A 26,575-nucleotide genomic window follows, 5' to 3' on the forward strand; every position below is an offset into this window, starting at 1 on the left:
CCAGATTTAAAAGGAAGGCCTGGGAAGACAGGCAACACGTGGCAGGGTTGGCGTCCCTGAAAGCAGGCCCAAATGAAGCAACTTGTGAAGCTATGAGGGTGAAGCCAAGTTTGTAAGAAAACTCTTTCTTTTTAGAAATGCCAGGAAGGTGGAACACCTGCAGGAAAAGGTTGCAAGCTGCCTGCCATAGAGCCAAGCTGGAAGAGAGAGTACATTGTGCATTGAAATCAATCTGCTCATAGTGGCAGGGCTGCTGAGGTCCCTTGGAGATGATTTCTTCTTTGTATGGTCCTAGTCCTCCCTTTTGAAATGCAAATGTTTACTTTGTGCTATTGTCCATTGGATGCATGTAACTTGCTTTTTTTTTTTTTTTAATTATAGGGGCATATAGCCAAGAATTCACCTTGAGTCTCAGAGGAGAACTTGGACTTTGGGATCTTTGAGCAATCTTGGAACTGATGAGGCTATGAGAACACTTGAAGATGAACTAAATGTGTTTTGCATTCTGAAATGGGTCCATGAGCTCTTCATGGGACAGGGGTGGACTGTTATGGTGTGATATAGAATCTCCCCCAAGGGGCTCATGTATTAATGTTCAGAATTGATGTGATGAAGGCACAAGGGTTGTTATCGCATCATCCATGGTAATGGGTTTACTGGGTAGTAATCTAGGCAGGGGGATGTGGATGGAGAAGGTGGGTCCCTGGGGGTGTGGCGTTAGATATGCTTTTGATTTTGAATTCCCTTGCTTGCTTGCTCTCTCTTAGAGTTTCCAGCCTCTATAACAGGAGAGCAGAGCCCTTGCTCTCTCCCTCTTTCTGCTTCCCACTGCCATGCCCTGGGATCCCCAGACCCAGGCCCGAGAAACTTATCAAGACCCTGTCTCAAAATAAATATTTTAAAAAAGGGTTAGGAATGCTGGGCATGGTGGCACATGGTTATAATACCAGTACTTGGGAGGCTTAAACAGGAGGATCACAGGTTTGAGTATAGCCGCAACAGCACAGCAAGACTCTCAGCATCCTATAAAGACTCTGTTTCAAACCAAAAATATTCAAAAAGGCTAGAAGGTAGAATGCCCCTGGGTTCAATTCCTAGCACCACACACTCAAAAAAGGAGGAGAGCTGTAACTCAGAGGTAGAGAGCTGTCTTGCTTGCCATTCTCACTGGCATAATCCAGATAGCCTGACTGCACAACTTAGAGAAAGAAAAATTATTTGCTCACAGTTTAGGGGCTCAGTCCTTGTGTTTCATTAAGCAACATGGTTAGCTGCATGCAAAAAACTTTTATATATCATATTCTAAAAATTAATTCTTAAGCCAGGCAGTGGTAGCACATACCTATAATCTCAGTACTTGGGAGACTGAGACAGGAGTATCACAGGTTCAAGGCCAGCTTCAGAAGTTTAGTGAAACCCTATTTCAAAATAATGAATAGAATAGGGCTGTGGGTTTGCTCAGAGGTAGAATGCCCCTGAATCCAATTTCCAGTATCACACACATATACACAATTAATTATCAAAGTCCCCTTAATATATGTAATTTCTCTCTATACAACTTGAGTAAATATCACAAGATATATATATATATATATATATATATATATATATATATATATATATATATGTTTTTTATCTTAATGAAAAATATGTTCAGGCAACATTAAGGGAGATTAAAATTAAGCTTTAGATACAAGATAGATCATGTATTTAAAGGGACTATTAATTTAAAGTTTAAGGGACTTCCAGGAAGTTGGCAACCGAGAAAAGCGGGGCTTAAGAGCCTCACTAACAACCAATCTCCATTACCACAAAATCAGCGCCTTTCATAGCCAGAAACCACCATCATCAGAGAAACAAACAAATCACTAGGCTCCAGAGAGGAAGGGGACTCAGAACGGAGCTCAGAGCCACAGAGGAGATACACCGGCCTCACGCCTGAGGATGCAGCAGCAGCGCCTTACTGCCGGCGGCAGCGGAGAGTTCACCGGATGGCTACAGCGAGCCAAGGTGAGCCGCTGCGGAACATCCAGGTGGGATTTTTTGGCGCAGGGAGCATCTAAAGCTCCCAGTGGCTGAGCAAAGCACACGCTGCAGGGACTTAGAGTGGAGCTCAAAACCAGAGAAGAAATACACCAGCCTCACGGCCGAGGGCATGGCAGCGGCGCCATATTGCCACCAGCAGCAGCAGCAGTGAATTCACCGAGTACACTACAGCTCCATCTGCGTACTCAACAACACTGAGTCAAATTGCGGGCTCCAGAGGAGAAATCCCAGTACTGCACTCCCAGGACTTGACCCAGTGGGGGAGTGGCGGTGGCAGAGATATCACACCATAGGAGAAGGCCCAACCTGGCACCCCCCATAGTCTAAAGCAGCCTCTATCGACTCCCTGGGTCTGAGACTCTGTGATACAACCCAGTAAAGGAGTAGTGGGGTCTGAGATACAGACTCAAGATCTAGAGCACCTTAAGTGAAGTCATAGTGACCCAAGGGAAGAACCCAGAGAAGGCACAAACTTCCGAAATCATGGGAAAGAGGAATAACAATGGAGCAATGAATGCCCACAACCCCACAACATCAGAACCTGATAAAACAGAAATTCAGAGACTTCTAGAAGATCAAATCAGGAAAATAACTGTAGAAATAATAGAGATGTTTCGAAAAGAATTCAGAGAGAGCCAAAAAGAGATAAAGGATGCAATTAATGAAATAAAGGCCTCAATTCAAAGTACAAACAACCGATTAGACCACATGGAGAATAGAATCTCGCTCTTAGAAGATGATCAATCAAAAAATGAATGCGTAGTTTCTAATCTAGGAAAAATATCCGACAGCAGGAATCTGACATTGAAGAAATATGGGTCTATTTTAAGAGAGCTAAGCTAAGAATAATTGAAATAGAGGAGGGAAAAGAAGGTGAAACCAAAGGGATCAACAATCTCTTCAAGGAAGTAATAGCAGAAAATTTTCCAAACAGAGCAAGAGGTCGATACACAGGTCCAGGAAACTTATAGAACTCCCTTTAGACAGGATCGAAGAAGAGGATCCCCACGCCACATAATTGTCAAAATGACCAATGTGGAAGCCAAGCAGAGAATCTTAAAGGCAACAAAAACAAAGGGCCAAGTGACATTCAGAGGCAAGCCAATTAGAATCACTCCAGACTTCCCAAACCAAGTCATGAGAGCCAGAAGGGCTTGGAGTAACATATTCCAAACTCTGAAAGAAAACAACTTCCAGCCAAAAACTTCCTACCCAGCAAAACTTTCTATCAAATTAGATGGAGAAATAAGAAGCTTCCATGACAAACAGAAACTGAAGGAATTTATGTCTTCAAAACCAGCGCTAGAGAAAATACTCAAAGAGATTAACTACAAAGAAGAAATAGGTAACACACACCAGAACCAGAGAAACAAGAGTTTCCATCCAACAGACAACTAAGATTAGTTATCTGTGGAGATTCATTATTTATGTTAGTCTTTTACCTATCTCTAAATTGTATTGTTTGCTTTTATTGTTGTTAAATTTTAAGATTTCTAGTTGGAATATTAATATACCTTCAGATACAGCATTTAGAAATATTTTATCCCATTCTATCAATAACTTTTAACTCTTTTTACATTGTCTTTGGATATACAATAATTTTTTTTATTTTTTAGGGAGTTTGTATACTCTTCTGTTGCCTGTGCCATTGAAATCATATCCAAGAAATCACTGCCAATTTCAATGTTGTGAGGTTTTATGACCCAGGTTTTCTTCTAAAAGTTTATAGTCTTAAGATTTATATTTAGGTCTTTTATCTATTTTGAGTTAATATTTGTATATGGGATTAGGTAAGGGTCCAATTTTATTCTTTTTCATGTAATTATTATTTTTCAACAATATTTAGTTAAAAAATTATTATTTCCCCCACCAAATGTTCGTGGAAACCTTGTCAAAAATAACTTGACAATATATGGAAGAATTTAGCTTTAGGCTTTTATTTAACTCCAATGGTTTATATATCTGCCTTTAGAACAGTACTACACTGTTTCAATTTTTGTAGCTTTATATGTTTTGAAATCAGAAAATATATATCTTCTAGCTCTGTTCTTTATTGAGATCGTTTTGGGTATCTAGAGTCCACATTCCATATTAGGATAGATTTTTTTTCTGAAAAATAAATATATAAATATATGATAGTTTCATCTAAAAGAAAAAGAAAAAAATATTCTCTGGTAAGAAAGAAAGCAAAAAGAAATATTGAAATGTTATCTTTAAGTTATCAAAAGCTTGGTATCAGAAAAATGAAACTGTTATGTTGGATTATCATTTTTAATTTTGGATAAATTGCTATAATACTAGATGTCAACCACTAAGCCAAGCATGGGAAGGAGGGACTGGGAGAGAACAGGGTGGGGATCGGGTGGGGGCTAACTGTGCGATGTGTGCATGTATGTCTACAAAAGTTTGTATCCCACTATGATGTATGAATACAGTGTACCAATAAAAAATTAAAAAAAATAAAGTTTAAGGTGGTCTATGGTGACCACCTAAATAAATAACCACTTAATACTGAAGCTGTACTAACTTTATACTTGCTCATCATACTCAGATAAAACAGAAGATATCAATATTATTGTGTGCTTAGGAAGCAAAGAGAAAAGAGATTCATAAATTGGAAGATGGAGTGAGAATTCTATTATTATTATTATTATTATTATTATTATTATTATTTTATTTTTGTGGGTCTGGGGATGGAACCCAGGGGCATTCAATCTCTGAGCTACACCCTGTGCCCTACTTTTTATTCTTTTAAATTTGAAACAGGGCCTCAATAAATTGTGGAGGGCCTCAGTAAGTAGCTTAGGCTGCCGCAAACCGCGATCCTCCGGTCTCAGCCTCCTTAATGCTGGGATTACAAGCGTGTGCCACCACGCCCGGCTTGATAATTCTAAATATTATGTCTTAAGACTTAGGTTTCTGTGTAAAAAATTCTTTTAAAATTCAAATATTAGCCACATTTGTATATACATCAGTCCTTAGACCATACTTTTCATGCTGTGTTTAATTCCTTTTGAAATTAATTGGTTCATTTTATAACTCACATTCTTATGAAAATTTAGACTTTTATTTCAAATGAAATGATTTTATTTTCTTGTATGCCATGTATTGGTCTGCATGGGCATAAAGTTTCACATGGACCAGCCAAGGCTTTCCTTTCACCAGATTTTAATGATAATAACCACAATGACAATAACCATAATGCTAAAACATCTGGCATAAAATAATGAGTCCCAAACACAAGTGATGATTTTAACATGGAGAGAGGTAAAAAGCCAATATAAATCATTCATGAATTCCAGAGAAGACCTGGTTAAATTACATTCTGGTTAAATTACATTATAAAAAAATTTAGTTACACTTTAATCTCCATCAAGAGACTAGTCAATAGATTCTCAAGGTTCAAAGTTTCAAATCTATTGTGATTGTCTTGAATTCTGAATAACTGATATTAACAATGACTGCATTATGAAATGTTTTTGCTATGAACATTTAAAGTACAAAAAACTAATAAATCTCTTCCTAGCCACATCCAATTTAATATCTATCTATCTATCTATCTATCTATCTACCTATCTATCTATCTATCTTTCTATCATCTATCTATCCTGCACCTATCCGTCATCTATCAATACCTATTATCTATCATCTATCTATCTATCTATCTATCTATCTATCTATCATCTATCTATCTAATCATCTATCTATTCATGTCTTTGTTTTTGTACTGAGGATTGAATCCAGGGGCATCAACCTCCAAGCTACAACCACCCCTATTTTTTATGTTATTTTTGTGGGTCTGGGGACTAAGTTGCAGAGAGCCTCAATAAATAGCTGAGGCTGGCTGCAAACCTGCAATACTCCTGTCTCAACTTCCCAAATACTGGGACAAAAGCACGGACCAACATGCATGTCCTATCATGTCTTTTTAAATTAAAAAGCTATGTACCTCTGTACCGTCTCTTAGTTACAATATCCTTAAGCCCAGTTTTATTAATTTTCCACTTTTGGTCAGCCCAGAAAGGATCTTGAGAAACTGATGCTCCCTTAGTAATATATACCTGTAACCTGAAGTCAAATCAGTGATTTTTTTTAACAATTTTTTATTGAACATAAGTAGTATACATTTATACTATATTTGGTGCCCTCTCCCCCCCCTTCCCCTCCCCCACCAACGGTTGTCCAGGTTAACCATGTCTTATTCATAATTTTACACATGTTCAGGTGTAGACCCTCATTAATCCAGATCAGTCTTTCTCCTCTCCTATCTTTCCATTAAAACTTAGCTAGTATTTCCCCTCTAATATCTGGGGTCCTACTGGTATCCTTTGTGTTTTCTAGTTTGGGCATATTAGAGGAAACATGTGTATCTTCTCCTTCTGTGCTTGGCTGATCTCACTTAACATGATGTTCTCCAGGGCTTTCCATCTTCTTGCAAATGATGTAATTTTGTTCTTCTTTATGGCTGAATAGAATTCCATTGTGTGTATTTCCCACAGTTTTGCTATCCATTCATCTGTTGATGGTGATCTGGGTTGGTTCCATATTTTGGCTATTACAAATTGTGCTGCTATGAACATAGGTATGCATACGTTGCTGTATTTCTCTGAATTCAACCCCTTTGGTAAGATACCTAGGAGTGGTATAGCTGGATCATATGGTGGATCTATTCCCAACTTTCTCAGGAATCTCCACACAGATCTCCATAGTGGCTGAACTAGTTTGCACTCCCACCAACAGTGTAAAAGAGTTCCTCTTTCCCCACATCCTTGCCAGCATTTGTTGTTGTTTGATTTCTTTATGCTTGCTACTCTGACTGGGGTTAGATGGAATCTCAGTGTAGTTTTGATTTGCATCTCCCTGATGGCCAGTGATGAAGAACATCTTTTCATGTATCTATTAGCCCTTTGTATCTCTTCTTTTGTGAAGTGTCTATTTAGTTCATTTGCCCATTTCTTGATTGGGTTGTTTGTTTTTCTAGTGTAGAGCCTTTTGAGCTCTTTGTATACTCTGGATATTAGCCCCCTATCTTTACCAGGTGGCTGGTAAAGATCCTTTCCCATTCTGTAGGCTTCCTCTTTAGGTTATTGATAGTTTCCTTTGATGAGAAGAAACTTTTTAGTTTGATGTTGTCCCATTTGTTTATTCTTGCTTTAATTTCCTGAGCTTTGGAGGTTTTTTTGAGAAAGTTATTGCCTGTGCCAATATGTTGTAGTGTTGAACCTATGTTCTCCTCTACTAACTTCACCGTCTCAGGTCTAATTTCTAAGTCTTTAATCCATCTTGAGTTGATTCCTGTGTTGGGTGAGATATAGGGGTTTAGATTCATCTTTTTACAAATGGTTAGCCAGTTCTCCCAGCACCACTTGTTGAAAAGGCTGTCTTTTCTCCAGCGTATGTGTTTGGCCCCTTTGTCAAAGATTAATTGACTAAAGATGTGTGGGTTTGTTTCTGTATCTTCTATTCTAATCCACTGGTCAGTATATCTGTTTTTGTGCCAGTACCATGCTGTTTTTACTACTATTGCTCTATAGTATAGTTTGAAGTCTGGGATTGTAATGCCTCCTGCGTGTTTCTTGTTATTGAGAATTGCTTTGGCTATTCTAGGTCTTTTCTTTCTCCATATGAAGTTCATGATTGATTTTTCTAGGTCTCTGAAGAATGTCACTGGTATTTTAATGGGAATTGCATTGAACCTATAGATCAGTTTTGGCAGAATGGCCATTTTGATGATATTTATTCTGCCTATCCATGAGCACGGGAGATCTTTCCATCTTCCAAGATCTTCTTCTATTTCTTTCTTTAATGTTTTATAGTTTTTGTTGTAGAGGTCTTTTACATCTTGGGTTAGGTTTATTCCTAGGTATTTTATAGGTTTTGAGGTTATAGTGAATGGAATTGTTGTTTTTGTTTCTTTCATTGTGGATTCGTTGTTGGCGTAAAGAAAGGCCACTGATTTCTTTAGGTTGATTTTGTAACCTGCGACTTTGCTGAATTTGTCAATCAGCTCCAGAAGTCTTTTGGTTGAGTTCTTTGGGTCTTCCAGATAAAGGATCATGTCATCTGCAAATAAGGATAGTTTTACTTCCTCTCTTCCTATGTGGATTCCTTTGATTTCCTTCTCTTGTCTGATTGCTGCAGCAAGAGTCTCAAGGACTATATTGAAAAGGAGTGGTGATAGTGGGCATCCTTGTCTTGTTACTGACTGAAGCGGAAATTCTTGCAGTTTTTCCCCATTCAATATAATGTTGGCTTTGGGTTTGCAGTATATTGCCTTGATGAGGTTGAAGTACTTTCCTTCTATCCCAATTTTTTGCAGTGTTTTTAACATAAATGGGTGTTGGATTTTGTCGAATGCTTTTTCAGCATCTATTGCTATGATGATGTGGTTTTTGTTCTTGGTTCTATTTATGTGGTGAATAACATGTATTGATTTGCGTATGTTGAACCAGCCTTGTTTTTCTGGGATGAAACCGACTTGGTCATGATGTATTATTCTCTTGATATAGTTTTGAATGCGTATAGCTAGTATTTTGTTTAGAATTTTTGCATCTATGTTCATTAAGGATATTGGTCTGTAGTTTTCCTTTCTTGAGGTATCTTTATTTGGTTTGGGGATTAATGTGATACTGGCCTCATAGAAGGAATTTGGAAGAGTTCCTTCTCTTTCAATTTCCCGGAACATGTTATGAAGTATTGGTATTAGTTGTTCACTGAAGGTTTTGTAGAATTCAGCTGGGAACCCATCTGGGCCTGGGCTTTTCTTTGGTGGAAGAATTTTTATTGCCATTTCTATTTCTTTGGTTGTTATTGGTTGGTTTAGGCTTGCTATGTCCTCTTGGTTGAGTGTAGGAAGGTTAACTGTGCTTAGAAATCTATCAATTTCATCCAGGTTTTCAGATCTATTGGAGTATAAATTTTTAAAGTAGTTTCTGATAATATTTTGAATTTCTTCACTATCAGTGGTGATATCTCCTTTTTCATTTCTAATTTTGATAATTTGAGTTGATTCTCTTTTACTTTTGGTTAGGTTGGCCAGAGGTTTATCAATTCTATTAATCTTTTCAAAGAACCAACTTTTTGTTTTATTGATTCTTTGAATTGTTTTTTTGTTCTCTATTTCATTTATTTCTGCCCTAATTTTGATGATTTCTTGCCTTCTGCTGGCTTTGGGAATAGACTGTTGCAGTATTTCTAGGTCCTTTAGTTGTGTCTTTAGTTTCTTTACTTGGAGGTTCTCTGTCCTTCTTATGTGGGCACTCAATGCAATAAACTTTCCTCTTAGAACTGCCTTCATGGTGTCCCATAGGTTTTGGTAAGTTGTGTCTCTGTTTTCGTTTGTTTCCATAAATTTCTTTATTTCTTCCCTAATTTCTGCCCTTACCCATTCGTCATTCAATAGAGTATCATTCATTCTCCATGAATTTGAGTACTTTCTTTCGAGTTTCCTGTTGTTAATTTCTACTTTGATTCCATTGTGGTCTGAAAAGATGCATGGAATTATATTACATTTTTTGAATTTGCTGGTATTTTCTTTGTGTCCCAGGATGTGATCTATTTTGGAGAAGGTTCCATGGGCTGCTGAGAAGAAAGTGTATTCTGTAGTTCCTGGTTGAAATACTCTGAAAACGTCTATTAGGTCCATTTGGTTTATGGTTTCCTTTAGTTCTAAAGCGTCTTTACTCATCTTTTGCCTTGAAGATCGATCCAGTGGTGTGAGAGGCGTATTAAAATCTCCCAGAATTATTGTATTTGGGTCTACTTGGGATCTTATGTCCAGTAGGGTTTGTTTTACAAATGTGGTTGCACCCACATTTGGGGCATAAATATTTACTATCATTATATCTTCTTGGTGTATTGTTCCTTTTAATAAAAGGAAGTGCCCTGATTTGTCTCTTTTGATGTGTTTTAGTTTAAAGTCTGTTTTGTTGGATATCAGGGTTGCTACCCCTGCTCTTTTTTGGTCACTGGTGGCATGGTATATCTTTTTCTATCCTTTCACCTTCAGCCTGTGAATGTCTTTGGCTGTGAGGTGAGTTTCTTGCAGACAGCATATATTTGGATTATGTTTCCTAATCCACATTGCCAGTCTATGTCTTTTGATTGGTGAGTTAAGTCCTTTGACATTAAGAGATATTATTGAAATATGATTTTTGTTTTCTGTCATTTTGTGTTCTGTCTACTCTTGGGTGGTGTGATCTTTCTTCTTTACTTAAATGGCCCACTTATTAACTTCCTCTCTTCTCTGATTCTGAAGTCTGCTTCTTTTTTCTTCCTTATGATTTATTTCTTTAAGAATTTTCTCTAGTGTTGGCTTTGAATTCATGAATTTTTTGAGATTCTGTTTATCCTGGAAGACTTTGACTTCCCCATTGATCTTGAATAATAGTTTTGCTGGATAGATGAGCCTTGGCTGGAAGTTATTTTCTTCCAGGGTCTGAATCACGTCGTACCAGTCTCTCCTAGCATTCCTGACCTGGGTTGTATAGTCTGGGGTGATTCTTATTGTTTTGCCTCTATATGTCACCAGTCCTTTTTTTCTCACTGCTTTTAAGATTCCTTCCTTGGCCTCTATGCTGGTCAATTTGGTTATTATGTGGCGTGGAGTGGTTTTTCTTTGGTCCTGTCTCAGTGGAGTTCTGTATGCCTCCTGGACTTGAAGATTCAAGTCTCTTTCCATATTTGGAAAATTCTCTGAGATTATTTCCTTGAAGATATTACAGATGCCCTTGGTCTGTATCTCTATCCCTTCCTCGATGCCTATTATCCGTAAATTAGGGCGCTTCATATTATCCCATAATTGCTGGATGTTTAGGTTTTGTTGCTGTAAAGATTTCTGTATATTGCTGACTGTGTTTTCGGTTTGGGATGTACTGTCTTCTAATGTTGATATTCTGTTTTCCATTTCATCTAATCTTCCAGAATTTCTTTCTATTGCTGTCTTCATTTCACTTATTGCCTCTTTCATTTTGTTCCAGACCTCTTTCTGATTCTTTTTTAGTGTTTCTAGTTCACCTTTAACCTCCTCTATACTCGTTTTAAATCCTTTCATCATATTGAACATCAAGATTCTGAACTCCCCTTCTTGCATTTCTAGTAGGTCAGTATTCGTGATTTCTGATGTCTCTTCATAATTCCTGGTTCTCATATTTATAGCGTTCTCTGTCTTGTTTTTCTGATTTCTACCCATCGTTCGTGAGTACTGTGCTTAGTCAAATCTTAATATTAGGAGTTTGGGGGTATTGGTTAGTCAGCAGAGCCTTTCCAGTGTTGAGGGTGGGTGATGTGCAAGGAGCTGGGGTGATTGGTAAAGGAGTCGGGTTACGTAGAGGATATGTTAGGTTGAGAAAGACTTTAAGTATGATAAGGTAATAACTTGTTAGGAATGAGAGAGAGTTAACTACTAGGACTCTTGTCGTTGGTAGAGTAATTATGGATATAAGAGATACTTTGAGTATTAAACCAGGAGGTATATTATGGGGAAAAGTTTTGGGAAAGAAAAGTATGTAGGTTAGTGTGGGTAGGTTTGTAAATAGGGATGATGGGAGGAGCAGACAGACATAAAAAAAAAAAAAGAATCCACCCAAGATACCAAGACTTTTATGTAATCCAAGAAAAATGAAGGAAAACCAATAAAAGGAGGAGAGTGAAGAGAAAAAAAAAGGAAGGGAAGAGGAAGAAAGAGGAAAAAGAACAAGAAAAAAGTAAAAGGAACTAGCAGCTGTGTGAAATAAAAAAATAAGGCAAACTATCCAATGTATGTATGTGTATATATGTATATATATATATATATATATATATATATATATATATATATATATATATCACAACAAGTTAAAGTAAAAGAAGTGTGGGTTAAAAGAAAAAAAATAAGTCAGCAATAACCGTACCAAAACAAAAGGACTATATAAGCAAAATACAACAAAACATCCACATTAAAAGTAAAACAAACAGTCCTCCTTATTTACGCATATGGGGTCAGGTCCAAATAATATGTGTGTATCTGATTGCTTTGGTAGCTTTCAGAATACCATCCAATGTCTCTTAGTTTTCTTTGTACTCTATTTTTATCTTCTTAAGTCACTCTGGGTGTTTGGACACCTTTCTCTCCTTTAGCTGCTTTAGGTTCATGTGTCCGGATGTCTGATTTCACTGTTATTTGATTCTGTACAATTCACAGGTTCTGCGAAATTCTAACCTGTGGTCAGCACCTCTGCACTCACCACCCTAGCCTCCAGCCTGAGCGTCCCTACAGCAGGGGTGGAGAATGACCAAAGTATAGTTGAAACCTCCCCCTGAGGTCCTGAGCAGATTTTGTGGCCCGATGGATTTTCTTGTGTCTCTAGAAATTCCAGCTGGGCTAGCCGGTGTGGTCCCAAGATGTACCCTGGGCAAATGGGTGCTGGTTCCTGGATGCCCACACTTACTGCCAGAGCTCTGCCTATTCCAAGAGTGCAGGCTGGATGCGCTGCTAATACTGGACCCAAGTGAGAGTGGATGCAGCTGTCTATTGCTGCTGGTATGCTCTTCCAAGGTGTATTGAGCTGTGTTGTTTGCTTAGCACTAAGCCTCTGGTTACCAGGAGGGGGGGAACACCCAGCGGTGGGCCAGGGGTGCAGGGTAGGTGCTCAAGGGTCCAGTGCGCGTTGTCCAGCAATGGTCTCTGCCTCCCGTGGGACGTAGAAGCTGGGGGTGCCCCACGGGGATTTCCGGGTCACCCAGGGCTTTTGCAGCCTGGAAGGCCGGCTCTGGCAAGGTGGCAGGGGCTAGACACACAAGCAGACTTCAATTTAGAGGTAGCAGTGTACAGGTACTGACTACCAGCAGGGGACCGTGGCGCAGGTAAGGTGCGCGAGGAGAGTGCTGGGGTCTGAGGCTTGAGCCCGTGCTGGGTGGTTGGGGCTGCGCACACGCTAGGACCCCAACTTACCAGGGCGCCCTCAGGTACCTGAATTGGTGCAGGAATCCGTGGAAGTCTCTATGCAGTTGTGATCTGGTCGCTGGTGGGCACACAGAATTCTGGAGGCTGCTGCTCGCTGTTTAAGATGCGGTCCTAAGCCCGTTTTTAGTCCCGAATTATCTTTCCGTGGTAATTTCGGGCAGGCAGCTCCTTGGGCAGCTGCAAAGGCAGCCCGCCATCAGCGTTCCGATCAGTGTTCCGATTGTATTTGCAGCCGGTCCCGTGTCCGATCTTTGTTCTTCTTCTTCTTCAAGTTCAGGGTTCCGCCGAGGTACCTGAAGCTGCTTCCACACGAGGCCTTCTGTATCCCCACTTAACAAATGTGTGTACTGCTGCTGGAGAAAGCAGACTGGTCCCAGGTCGTCCTCCTTGGTGGCTGGGCTGGCCTGCCTGATCCCCCGCAGCTTCCTTGCTGGGGTCCTCCAAATCAGTGATTTGACCATAAGCATCACAGACTCAAAACACACATTTGTGGGATCCATTCTTTGCTTGAAATTACATTTTGTCCCTTCACTTTGCGACAACTCATCCTGATTTTTCTCCCAGAAAGAACCACAACATTTAAATTAAAAAACTCAACAAGAACAGTCAAATAAATGTAATGCCATTGTTATAGCAAATACTCATAGTTATGAATTTGAACTATGAAAATATAATTTCATGCCTATGGGGAAATATTGTCAAAATAGCATGTAAACTATCTCAATATAAAATTTAATTATGGCTCAAGTATTTTGTGGGATAATAAAATGTTTACTGGCATTAGAATAATATCTTTCTTTTAAATAAACAAACTACAATTTTCAGAAATTTGATTAACTATAGTTAAAATACACCCCTTTATAATAAATGCTCATTGCTATTTATCCTTTATTGATGGGGATCTCAGAAATCTTAATCATGAGGATGACTTTATAGTATTTCCAAATAGCACAGATTTGGAAATAAAAATAATATAATGGTAAAATAAGGAATTTTAAACAAAATTCTCTTTCCTTCAAAAAATGTAAATATATCATCTTTACAAGGATATACACTAATAAGTAGAAATAATACATTGAAGAAAATCATTTTGGTCACTCACAGTTGAGAAGTTCTGTTATCCATCAAGTTGTCATTTTTGCAGCTTTTTAATAATCTTCTATTTATCAGGATATGAAGTCGTTGTGGAAAAGACTTGATCATTACTAAATGATATCTTTTGATTATGTCTGATTAATTGTGTGAGATACTTAAAATGTGTTAATATGTTTCTCCCCTTTTACTTAAAGTTCTTACAAGTTTTCACTGATGCATTTTTAATGTGTCATTGAAGATATCAGGCTTAACTATGCCTTCCAGACTTACAGAGGTGAGGGTTCTCTAGTTCAAATTAATGATATATTTGAAAAAAAGTCTTGTTAAAGATTGCTTCATTCAAGCAATGGACAAAGTGTTTTATAGTTCATTAAAATTATGCTGCATGATTATAATAAAATCTCTATAAAAAGATATATTACTAAAAAGCTATAAGCCATTCAAGTAACAGAAGATATGGTAATGAGACATCATTGCAGTCGTTTATACTATATTATTCAAAAGATGAACTTTTCTTAAAGAAAATAATTCTAAACTATAATTATTGAGGATATTAATAGCAACATGCAAATCTTTATGTTATTACAATAGTGTTTCTCATATAATTATTTACTTAAATACATAAGTTTATTATTATCTCACCTTCATGCACTGGCAAACTCATTCTTCTAGGTTAAAATGCAGACACCTATTCAGTGCTGTATAAAATCATAACTGCTTACTGTCTGATAGAGCTAATTATTTCATTATTTGTTTCATTTTTGGCTTGACCCCACACAATTTATCCACTAAATACATATAAATCTTTCATGAGCTCATGGAACTTTCTTGTGAATAATTTAAACTTAGGACAAATGACCAATGATAAGCTTTTCTAAAGACTAAAATATTGCCATAACTCATAGCATTACACATCTTGTCACATAAGTGTAACTCTTTGACTGGGATAATTATCTCATTGCCCCAATTTAGGGAGATAGTGATTCCTCCTCTTCCTCCTTCTTCTATACTTTTATTTGGTTCATTGTAACTATGTATCATACTGAAAGCAATAGTAATATACATGCACATACCTTTCTTCTAAAAATAACATTCTTCTATTATGGCTGAATATGAGGTAGAATTTTAAATATGGATGCTGAAAGTATACTTAGGAAATAGCAGAATGAGTGTTTTAAAAGGTACTACCATCCCCAAAAGAGGAGAAATTGTGAAATTTATAACTTTGCATGCCATTCAAATACAGCAAATATTTCACACATTTGTGTTCCTCAGAGGTTGGTATACACTGCTTTTTTAAATTTCTCATTCTTGTATGATAACACACTTACTCCAGATAATATATAACTTGATCCTGAACAGAAATTATGATTTCTGTCTTAAGCTGGGTATTTTTCTCTTGGTTTCAATAGCAAATAAAGTCCCCAGTATGTGAGTGCCACAAACAAAAACATTTCCAGTGAAAGAGTACATTATCGACATAGGTGTGCTAATTAAAGTATGAAATGAAATCTTATAATGCAAAGTCAAGATGAAGAGAAGACATATAAAATTCCATGAGATGATTTGCTTTGGATAGAGAAGAGAGATACATTTTAGAAAACACCATCAATTGACCTCTCCCCCCTCTATAGATACATAATTTCTGAAAGAAACCAAGTCAAGGAAGAAAAATGCCATACTCTAAAGAATCTTGAACGATGTCTGACTATATTCAAGTCTTTGCTACAAAGTTTATGATTTTCAGCTTTTATATTCACCATTGGTACATTTCAGTGCCCTACCATAAAAACGCAGAAGACCCCATTCCTGTAAATCAAGATGCCAAAAAAGGAAATAATTTGCCTTCTTATGAAAATTCACCTTTGACTTTGAGCATAGTTATATCAACTAAAAATACTTGTGTTTAAATGTAATATAAGTATATTCTTTATAAAACTAAAAGAGGAAAAATCTTAAAACAAGAATCTTTAAAGGGAGGACTGAAATCATTCGAAAGGGGGTGCCATTTCTACAAAACAACATAGTAACATTTATAAAACTATACAGGTAGTCACTTATCCCTCAGTTTCCTAGGAAGCATGATTTATACAGAAGACATGGGCGCAGTTTTAGTTCAGCCATGGTTGTAAAGAATAGTGAATCAGATAGTGCAGGTAGGAAGCGTCAAACTTTCCTTAGATTGTTAATGTAACACTTAAACACTTAGCTATACTAATATGGATGACTATGGCAAATGGTTTTAGGGCACCATGAAAAGCTGAATGAATTAGCAGGTGTGCATTATGTTCTCATAAAAGAATAAAATAAGTGAAATGATTTTAATTCACTTGGCATTCAATATCCCTATTAAGCTTTTACCAAATTGAAAATCCTTTAGATTGAAACCTAAAAGTCATATTAATACACATACTAAATATAATCTGCCTAATACTTAAATAAGCTAGACAACAGGGATTCTGTATCTTTAGTGGAAAACTTTAAAAAGGTACCAATTTCAATGTATAAGTGGATTATTGCTAATAAAATCTCCAAGAATGTTAGATACCAAGGAATGGAGAATAGATGTTAGTGATTAATTTTACATTTTTTGTAAGCTGAAGGAAAATATTTGGATTTTTTAAGATTAAATTTAAATATAAGTTAAATATATTTTTAAAGGATATTTCTATTTTTTTATACTATAATAAAATGAAATCACTTCTACTAATTAATACTAAGTATAATATAGTATATTATTCATGTTATAAGAAATATTACTATATTATTAATGAATTGTTATGTTATCCACAATTATAATAGAGATTCAGAATAATAAAAATCAAATTATATGCATTTTAGATTCATATATTCTTAATATAACACTATTTTAAAGAACAATTACAAACAAAAGAGTCATACAAATGTAAACACTGCAAACATTTCTTAAAAGTTTTCGAAACTTTATTTTGTTTAACATAAAACACCGTGAATAGTAAATCAGAAATATTGTAACTTTCCTTAGTAAGTGCTTTGGACGCCCCGATCTTTTAGTCAGTTATCTTTTGGTCATTCTTACTATAAGAATTAGAGAGGAACTGTATTTAAGAAATACTTGTTGAAACAGATTGAGACTTGACCACAAATTTAAAAATCAATATGAGTATTTTTCTTCATTCACAATAAGATAAAAATGACAAAATCAAAGAAAAACTTAAGTAACAGCATCATGATTTGATCATAATGAAAGAAAAAGATTATCATGTTCCAGGGTCTAAAAAAATTAGTCACTTAATAGTGAAATAACCAAATTTTTACGTAGAAATTTTAACAAACACAATTTTTACAAATAAAATCTAACTTGTTTCAAGGCATACTCACTGACAAGTCCAGCTTCCTCTTGATATTTATCTATATCCAACAGTGGTACCACCATTGAATAAATTAAAAGCTTAGTGGATACCTCTCTTATATAAGAGAGAACCTCCAGAACCTTACAGGAACTATAAACTCTATTCACTCTTGAGATCCATTTATTTCTCGAAGTGAGAAAAGGTGCTGAGGGAAACTGTTTCACTCCATGCTCCAATGTTATAATACAGAATACTTCTCTGTTTAGAAAAAAATCTTTCTTCTATCTGGAGTTGACCCTGCTTTTGCCTTGTTGTTTTATTCTGGGAGCAAAGTGATTTTCTAGACCCTGTTGTACACATAATAGAAACCAGATGCTGAGAATGAAGCTCAGAGGTGACCAGAGATTAGCAGGAGGATGATTTGGATGCTCTTGATCTGCGTGATTTCTAATTAAGCATTAATGATTTGCTTAAGGTTTATGGAGAAAAAAAATAACAACTGAATAGTGATGAACTCTGTGATATAGCTTGAAGAGGTATGAGAGGGAGTTTGGAAAGCAGCCGACAGTCCTCTCAAAAGAAAAGCTGAAAGATCACATGCTAAGAATTACCTTACTTGATCTTTTCCAACTCTTCCTCATTAGCATTGTCTGTAAATGAAATAAAGCATGTTCATTATCTTTCCACTCCAGGGCAGCCATTGCTTTCTAGAGGAAATGTAACATCCATTAGCCCTTTACATGGCAGTTTCCAGCCATAAATACACAAAACGAAAATTGCTTTTCACACACACACACACACATAGCGAGAAAAGCGCCTTTAACATTCAAGCAGTCTTTCTGGTATGAGTTCATTTGCTTTTTTCTTTGCATGAAGAAATGGAACCGCCCATTTTAAATAGAATTGGAATACTTGGAATATCTTAACTATTGACTAGAAAAAGTACATTGAATCTCATGATTCACAATTGCTCTTTTTGGTGGTAGTGGGGCCTTCGTTGAGTGTATAATCATCTTTCTCTTCAAACACATTTAAACTCTGTGGCTTTGGTGACACCTTAGGATGGTTCCTGATCCCAGTTACTCATTATCACCAGGGTCAACAAGTACTTTCAGTTGAGAAAAGTGTTGCATGTTGCAGTAGCTAATGGTGTGTCTTCCTGTTAAATGTTTTGTTAAAACACACCCTTGAAGCTATTTTGGGTATGTCATAGTAAAAGGCATTTGTGGACACATATTTTAACTAAGGTTCTGGAGATTTGTGATGAGTGCTAAGATCATTGGTCTCTTAGCTAAAGTAAACCATAAATTCTCATTACAAACATCTGTATTATTTAAAAGTTCTTGGCAATGATTGAAATATTAAACTTTCTAATTAACCTCTTTACTATGTTTGACTTTTATCATTATATTCAAAGGAAATGAAGTGAAGAATAGGGAATATTTGAAGTAAAAATGTAGTTTAGAAATGCTTGCTGGATTTGTATGTTGAGGAAGTGTACTGGTGCCCTTAAGAACCGTATCTCCTCCAGGAGAACTTACTATAAAGAAGTAGCATTACAGAAACCACTCATGGAGGGTTGCAAAATTACAAAATTGGAAAAGGTTTTAATATAAGACTAAAGCAACCTTTTCCCTGAACCGAGAGAATGGAATCATGTAGAGGTTCTAAGGTTGGAAATAAGAAAATCAGAACAGTGTCAGACATAATGATACATTCCTTTTTATGCGAATGGTAGTTTTACAAAGCATATACGCTCTATTTTAAATATTGATCAAACCATGGAAGAGTAGTAGATTTTCTAAGGTTGAAATAACTTCCCCTTCTCTTTTTTCAAATGGAATTAACAAACTGCACTGTTGCCAAATATTATTATGGAGACATTTTATAGTTTCTAAGAACTGACATATAATTCATGTTGAGGCAACAATCTCCATCACTGAGTTATGGAGACAGACATCTAGTGGACATGGAATAGAGGTATGTTGTTGATGTTAAATAAATCATTATTCACCTCTCCATCATCATCACCATCACCACCACCACGCCAATACCACCATTTCCTCCAATGTCAAAAGAGAACTGGAAACCAATTGCATACAATTGAAAACCAGTGACATGCTATTTTTAGTAGTATGACAAGAAATCCTATGGCAACACTTGACAATATTACAAGGATTTTATACTTTGGGTCAAATTTATATCCCTTGACTCAGAAGCACTGCATACTATTAATCTTTTATGTGAAAAATTGAAATATAGGGCTGATATCTTTCTGGTCTCTCAAAACTGACTTTATAAATAAGTTGCATGGTTTTCTTTTTTAGAATTGGAACATTGATACAAGAAAAAAATCAATTATTCTATAAGTAGAAATGGGAAAGATTTGGCAGTTATGAGGACCAATTTATTATTTTCCAGATTCAGTTTCTAAAGTTACATTATTAGATACAGTGATTCTCAAAACATCCTCAGATTTTATAACAAAATTCCTGCCTTTTGAGCCAAATTTACTAGTTAATCAATAATTAAGTATCCCACACCCACATTCTATTTTCTTTTTGGCCTTTGGAGTGAGGTCGATTCCATGAAACTGAAAATAGTAAAAAAGTTGAAAAGAAAATTAGTTTAATACACACTATTCATGCTGTTATCTTTGCTATCTGGGAGACCTATTTAAAAAGGAAGATTAGGAAATGTTAAAGGTAGGAGATGAAGTAGATTCCAGAAGTATAAGATTTATTTATTTTTTGCTTTATAATCTTATCTTCAGCCAAGAAACATATAAATTATTTTTTGAGAGAGTTAGTACCTAGTATTGTATCTAATTCAAAGTCTTAATTAGCAGCTCAACCTTTCCTGAAGTCAACCATAATAATGTAAACATGTAGGCAGTGATAGAGATGTAGAAAAGATAGAGATTCCAAATTTCAGTTCATTTTTACTTTCATCTTCTGTTGTAGCTGTTACTAGACAATCGTATAACTAGTTTACATACAAATATCCAAAAATGATTAGTGTATACATTTTCTGAAACAGATATTTGGCTTTTAAAATATAAAATATATGTTTTAAAAACCCATTAAAGATCAATTAGGATTAATTCATATGTTTCTTTGAATCTTCTATTTTTAGCCTTAGCCAAGAAATTTGTAGTTCTAAGTTATCTAACAGAGTATGTAACACAAATTAACTCACTTGTATTTCACAAATTCTCCAATGAAGAAAGCTGTGGATTGAACTCTGCTAGAAGAAGAGCCAGAAAGAACTCAAACACACTATCAGACAAAAATGCCATTTAAAAGGACACATGTATGCAATACACATGTTTGCCGGTTTAAACACAGGACATGCAGTCAAGACAGAAAAGACAGTTGTGCCATGCAACACATCAGCATGCCCCCATAAAAGTTTTGGTTTCTTGTACACACAATGCTGAAAACTGAAGAATATCTATATATGCATATATATCTTCTCACTTCTGGAGTTTTTTTTTTAAAGACTTAATTATGAACTCAATGCAGAAGATTTTAATACTGGTAACTATGAAATACATTTGCTATTACTCATATTACACTTCTTAAATTGCTGCAATTAGTACATGTTTTTGAGAGTTTCGTAGATTCTGTAGGCTGAATGGGTTTTTACTTCATCCTTTAATTTTGCTGATTTCCAGAATTGACAATCCACACAAAAAGAAATGATCCCAACTGCATTATTTAGGGAACCTCTTGTCAGTACTTAACAGTTCACACAAAAAAATCACAAAATAATCAACTTAGAAATTTTAGCATTTTGTAATACCAAGTGTATTTCTGTTTCTTCTTGCCTACTTTGTGTGTGTGTGTGTGTGTGTGTGTGTGTGTGTGTGTGTGTGTGTGCAGTACTAGGGATGGAACCCAGGAACATTCTACCTCCGAGCTACATCCCCAGCCCTATTTTTTATTCTTTATTTTGAAACAGGGTCTCACTGAGTTGCAAAGGGCCTCACTAAATAGCTGAGGCCATCTGAGAACTGTGGTCCTCCTGTCTCAGCCTCCCGAATGCAGGGATTATGTGTGTGTGCCACCACGCCTGGTTCTTGCCTACTTTTAATATCATTTTCTAAATGTTAATGTCAATATTTTCTTTACTATTTGATAAGATTTATGTGTTAAAGGGTCTTAAACTCATCTCTTCTGTTCACAATTTAATACATATAAAATATTTAGTGAAGTTTTATATGTACAGACACAAAAATATACATGTATGTTTTGAACTAAAGCCTTCAGTTCCTAAAACCTAAAATTATTCCTGAGATAATAATCAAAGAGCATGGAACTTTCCTCATAATTCTGCTGTGTGAGGGTCAATACAAACCATCCTGCATTCCATTCCTTCTCTATGCATTACTAACATTAAGTGGAATTGTGAAGTGCTCAGTAACTGATTTCTGGTTTGATGCATTTTGAATTAAATTTTTCTAAATAAAATCTGTTACTGGATAATTTGTGTAAGTTTAGCATGGCATTTTCACTGAAATAATATATTATGTTTAAGGCATAGAAAATTTGAGTTGAATATATATTGCCAAGAGATTTCAACTGTATCCCAGAAAAATTTATTTCATCTCAGATATATATGTTACAAAATAAAGCAAATGCAGTAGTAGTTATGTGCTTCACTGTTGTGATTAGAGATTCTTGAGAAGAGAAATACAGCTTGGGCTTAATCAGGTTATCATTAATGTACTCATTTTAATAGCTTACCAAAAATTAAATAATTCATTAATCACAATTTAATATTATTTGTGACAACCCCAAGTATTTGAATATTGAAATTAAAAAATCCCTTAAAATACCTTCCCCTGGTCCTTTGATGCATACCTTTGAATTCCTGTCAAGATCTCATCAAGATACATCTACAACCCACTGAATGACCACTGGGTACAGAAAGTTGGGCTAGGTTTCAAGAGAAGTCTTCAAACCAGGGTTTATATTACTTATAAACATCACACAATGCTATACACATGTTTCCCTGGCCCAAGATGGTCAGATGCAGGATGGAGATGAGGTGAAGAATGAGCATGTTTTACGTAGGATAAGTGACACTGAAGATAGTGTGGGCTTGAGAAGGGGTTGCATGGCTGGGGCCCAGGTCACGAGTGCAGGAGTCCAGCTGCTTGTTGGAGATCCCTAAAGTTCCCCATGAAGACTTTCCACTGAATTAGAGAAATAACCACAGATAATTGAATCATTAGAAGAGGAGGAAGATGAAGTTACAGAACCTGTCATATTTCTTGGTACCTGAGAAATAATCATTTTAATTTTTTTTATTTGACACATAAAAGTTAACATATTTGTGGGTACCATGAGATGTTTCTATACATGTATACACCACTTAAAATTAAAATTATATTTATTCCCTCGAACATTTATCATTTCTTTATTTGGTTAAGATAATCAAAGTTCCTTCTTTTAGCTTTAAAAAAACACAGTGCAGTATTATTATTATCTATAGTCATCCTTGTGTGCAACAGCACACATGAACGTCTTGCTATTAAGAGTATGTGTACTTGGCTTAGTGATTGACTACGATATGAATAAGTACATCGTGTGTGGGGTGGGGACTGGATGGGGGCTGACTGGGTGATGTGTGCATTTATGACTACACAAGTTTTTTACTCCATTATGATGTATAACACAATGCACCAATAAAAATGTAAAATAAATAAATAAAAAAAAGAATATGTGTACTTACTGGTCAACCTTTCTTCATCCATCTCTTCCCTCATTCTACTCTCAACTTCTTTGAGATCAACTTTTTTAGGTTCCATAAAAGACTAGGAACATGCAGTGTTTATCTCTTTGTTCCTGGCTTATCTCTAGGAATATAATATCCTCCCCATTCAGTTTCATGCATCTTGTTGCAAATGACAAGAATGCAAATTTCATCCTCTTTGTGGTTTAATAGTATTCCATTATCATTTTTAGATAGATAGATGGTCTTTATTCAGTTTCCAAACCTGATAGTGTTCACAGGTACAATAAATAGTTTGAGAGAACTTAATAAAGTAGCTCTAGAACCTCCGCTGAGATTAAAACAAAACTGAAACTAAACAACACAAAAGAGTCAAATTTATTGGAAAATTTAAAAATAGATAGCATACGCTTAGAAACTCAGATCCAATTTTAGGACATTAGAATGGCCAGGATATTGGATCTTTTATTCCTCCTCCCTTCAGCCTGTCCCAGCTGGCCTCTCTACAGCCAAGCCCCTGTCTAGTCTATTGATCACACACACAAGCATGGGCCAGGGGAGCCAAAATGGTCAGCCTCTCTGCCTCCTCAGGGGAGGCTGAGGTCATGATGGGAAGGGGGAAGGCTCTGATCTGCCTGCCTCCATTGTGAAGCCTTGGCGGAGCTACTTGCTTCTTTCACAAAGAAGCCAGAGGAAGGTCAACATGAGAGGAAAGAAGATACCCTTTCCCAGTTTGTGCAGCAGAATAAGGCCAGGGCTGTCTAAGACTGTGTGGTAGGAGGGACAAAGTAAGCCAGTGGATGAAAAATAATACCCAGCAGTCAAGGGTTTCTTCAAAAAAAAAAAAAAACTGGGATGGTCAATGGAATTTGAGTCAAGAACATGGCATGAAGATTTCAAAAGGAATTTGTGTTAAAGGTGTGATGGGACAGAATGAAGAGGTGAAAGAAAAAGATGATTGAACCTAGAGGTGTTAGTCTCTGAACTACACGCTAGTCCTATTTAATTTTTTTACATTGAAATAGGGTCACACTAAGTTACCACATGCTAGCCTTGAACTTGTGATTCTCCCTACTGGGGTTTTCTGAATACTGAGATTGCAGGTGAATGCCACCATGCTTGGCCAGATTTTTGTAAGTAACTGTTACTTATAACCTACCTTCTTTCTTCCATATTCATGTTTGAAAACTTATTTTTAATCTGCTTCTACATGCTATATATTTTGTGTGGTGCCCCAAATATAAATTTGGGCAGCAATGGAGGTTAAAGAAATTTTGCAAGGGTCAGTGAGGAGAAAATACTGTTGAGAACTATTTTGCTTGTGCTGTTACATATTTCTATGTAATTTAGGACAACCCAGCAGCTTTTTCATAAGGCTTCTGGATACTCACTTGATCATTCAGATCCTCAGTTTGATGTTAGGATATTTAAGAAAGATTAATGCAAAAATTTAGCAGACTCCATTATCAAATCACTCAAATTGCCATAATAGTGGCTATATAATTCTAATCTCCAGTAATATGGAAAATTTAGATGGTTTAGAAATATGTAGGATTTCAGACACTTAATTATTTTCCTTTATAGAGTACTGTCCATTACTATAACAAAGAACCCCAATACAGAACTATTTTCTTGCCAAGTTTCATTGAGTTCGTTCTACATCTTACAGGTAAATCTGCTCATTTCCCTCCATCTTTACTTCTGACAATTCTATTTTTTTTTTCTTTTGTGATACTGGGTATTGAACCCAAGGGTATTCTATCTCTGAGCTACCAGTCTTTTTTTTTTTAATTTTGAAACAGGGTCTTGCTAAGCTACTATGCTAGCATTGAACCTACAATCCTCCTGCCTCAGCCTCCCAAGTTCTGACATTTCTGGTGTGCATCACCATGCCCAGCTCCTTTGAGAGTTCTAAACTAAACCTCCAGGATCTTTCACCTGGATTTTTGCAGAAACCACCTCACTGGTGCTAGCATCCAGTCTCACCCCTCCCTTCTGTTTTCTATAATGCAGGTACAGAGATATTTTCAAATAGGTTAATAGGATTATGCCACTTCCTATCTGAAGACCATACAATGGCTCCTCATTGCTCTTTGGGTAAAGACCACAAACCTCAACATGAGCAGTGCGCCCTCCACAGTCTGTGCACCTCCCTTCTACTTCAGTGCCATTGAGACTATGATTCCCCACAGGCCGGCTCTCCTTCCTCTAAGCACAGGTACCTTTTAAATTGATGGAATGCAACATGGTTTCTCTAGCCACAGGTTTTGCATGTGTTTTTCCTCTGCTTGAAACACTTCTCTTTCGGGCTTTGTCTTATTCCCTCCTATTCACGTTTCACATTTCTATTTCTATTGGCTTCTTTAAATAACCCCCATCCCATGACTAGAACAAATTATCCTGTTTGTCCTTTCTCAAATGTGTACCTCTCTTTCATGGCACCACACAGTTGTCAATTTAGTTTTCCTCCAGGGATTGAGTCTCAAGGTTTTTCTCTCCTTTCCTTTTGTGGTGTTAGGAATTGAACTCAGGGGTTTTCTTCCTCTGAACCACGCCTCTAGCTCTATTTTATATTTTATTTCGGAGATACCAAGCACTGACTCAAACCTGTGATCAAACTTGTCTCAGGCTCCCAAGTACCTGGGATTACAGGTGTGGACTACCATGCTCAGCTCAGAGTTCTCCACAGGAACCAACTTCTATTATGTCCTAAGTATCCAGTATTCCATCTGACTTAAAGAAGATTCTTGGCAAATACCGGGATTATTTGAAAACACACACACACACACACACACACACACACACACACACACACACACACACAGAGTAATGTGGATTACCAGCTATGAAATACTTCCTGGCTTGTTCTGGGTAAAATCATGTCTTCTGAACTGGTGACTCCTAAGAGGATGGGCTTCCCATTCAAGATGTTCTTTGTAAAAACTTTTCCTCACTCACCCCTTCATCTGTACACATACATACCTAATCTCACCATACTAAGTTTTCACAATAGGCATTCTTTGGTAATACTTTATAGAAAACACAATATTTTCTTTGGTGGCTATAGATACTGAACCTATATTTAGCAAATATTATATATGTGAATTTATACATAATATTATTTACCTTTTAAGAAAATGATGATAAAATATTTAAAAGGACAAAGTTTTCAATGAGTTTAAAACACTTCTAAATTTGAGGTTGAAATTTACTGTCTTTACCTATGATCTTGAAAGAAATGTCAGTATTTCCTTTTTAGAGGCTAATATATATCAATCGCAGTCATGTATTATTTTAGGACAGCAATACACATATCACAGAAACAGAGTATCTGAACTTGCCTAGAAAAATGATGCTTGTACAAAAATGGGTTACAATCAGAGCTAGAGTAGTTTCCAGGTACAATTATATGTGTTGGCTC

The 26,575-nt window shown here is 36.3% G+C and overlaps 1 protein-coding gene across 14 annotated transcripts in view; it reads right to left on the reverse strand.

The window, feature by feature from the left end:
• MCTP1 (multiple C2 and transmembrane domain containing 1) overlaps positions 1 to 26,575 on the reverse strand; it is a gene marked incomplete at both ends in the record, with an annotated part of 619,238 nt that overhangs the window by 239,452 nt on the left and 353,211 nt on the right. For 9 of the 14 annotated variants that reach the window (XM_080719329.1, XM_080719323.1, XM_080719325.1 and 6 more), the window contains one exon: positions 18,027 to 18,065. The exons of the other annotated variants lie outside the window; for them this stretch is intronic. In XM_080719329.1, coding sequence (XP_080575455.1) covers positions 18,027 to 18,065 — 39 coding nt within the window. The remainder of the gene's footprint in view (positions 1 to 18,026; positions 18,066 to 26,575) is intronic. 14 annotated transcript variants of the gene reach the window in all.

This window comes from Muscardinus avellanarius, assembly GCF_963383645.1.
Source record: "Muscardinus avellanarius genome assembly, chromosome: 1".
NCBI classification, from domain to species: domain Eukaryota; kingdom Metazoa; phylum Chordata; class Mammalia; order Rodentia; family Gliridae; genus Muscardinus; species Muscardinus avellanarius.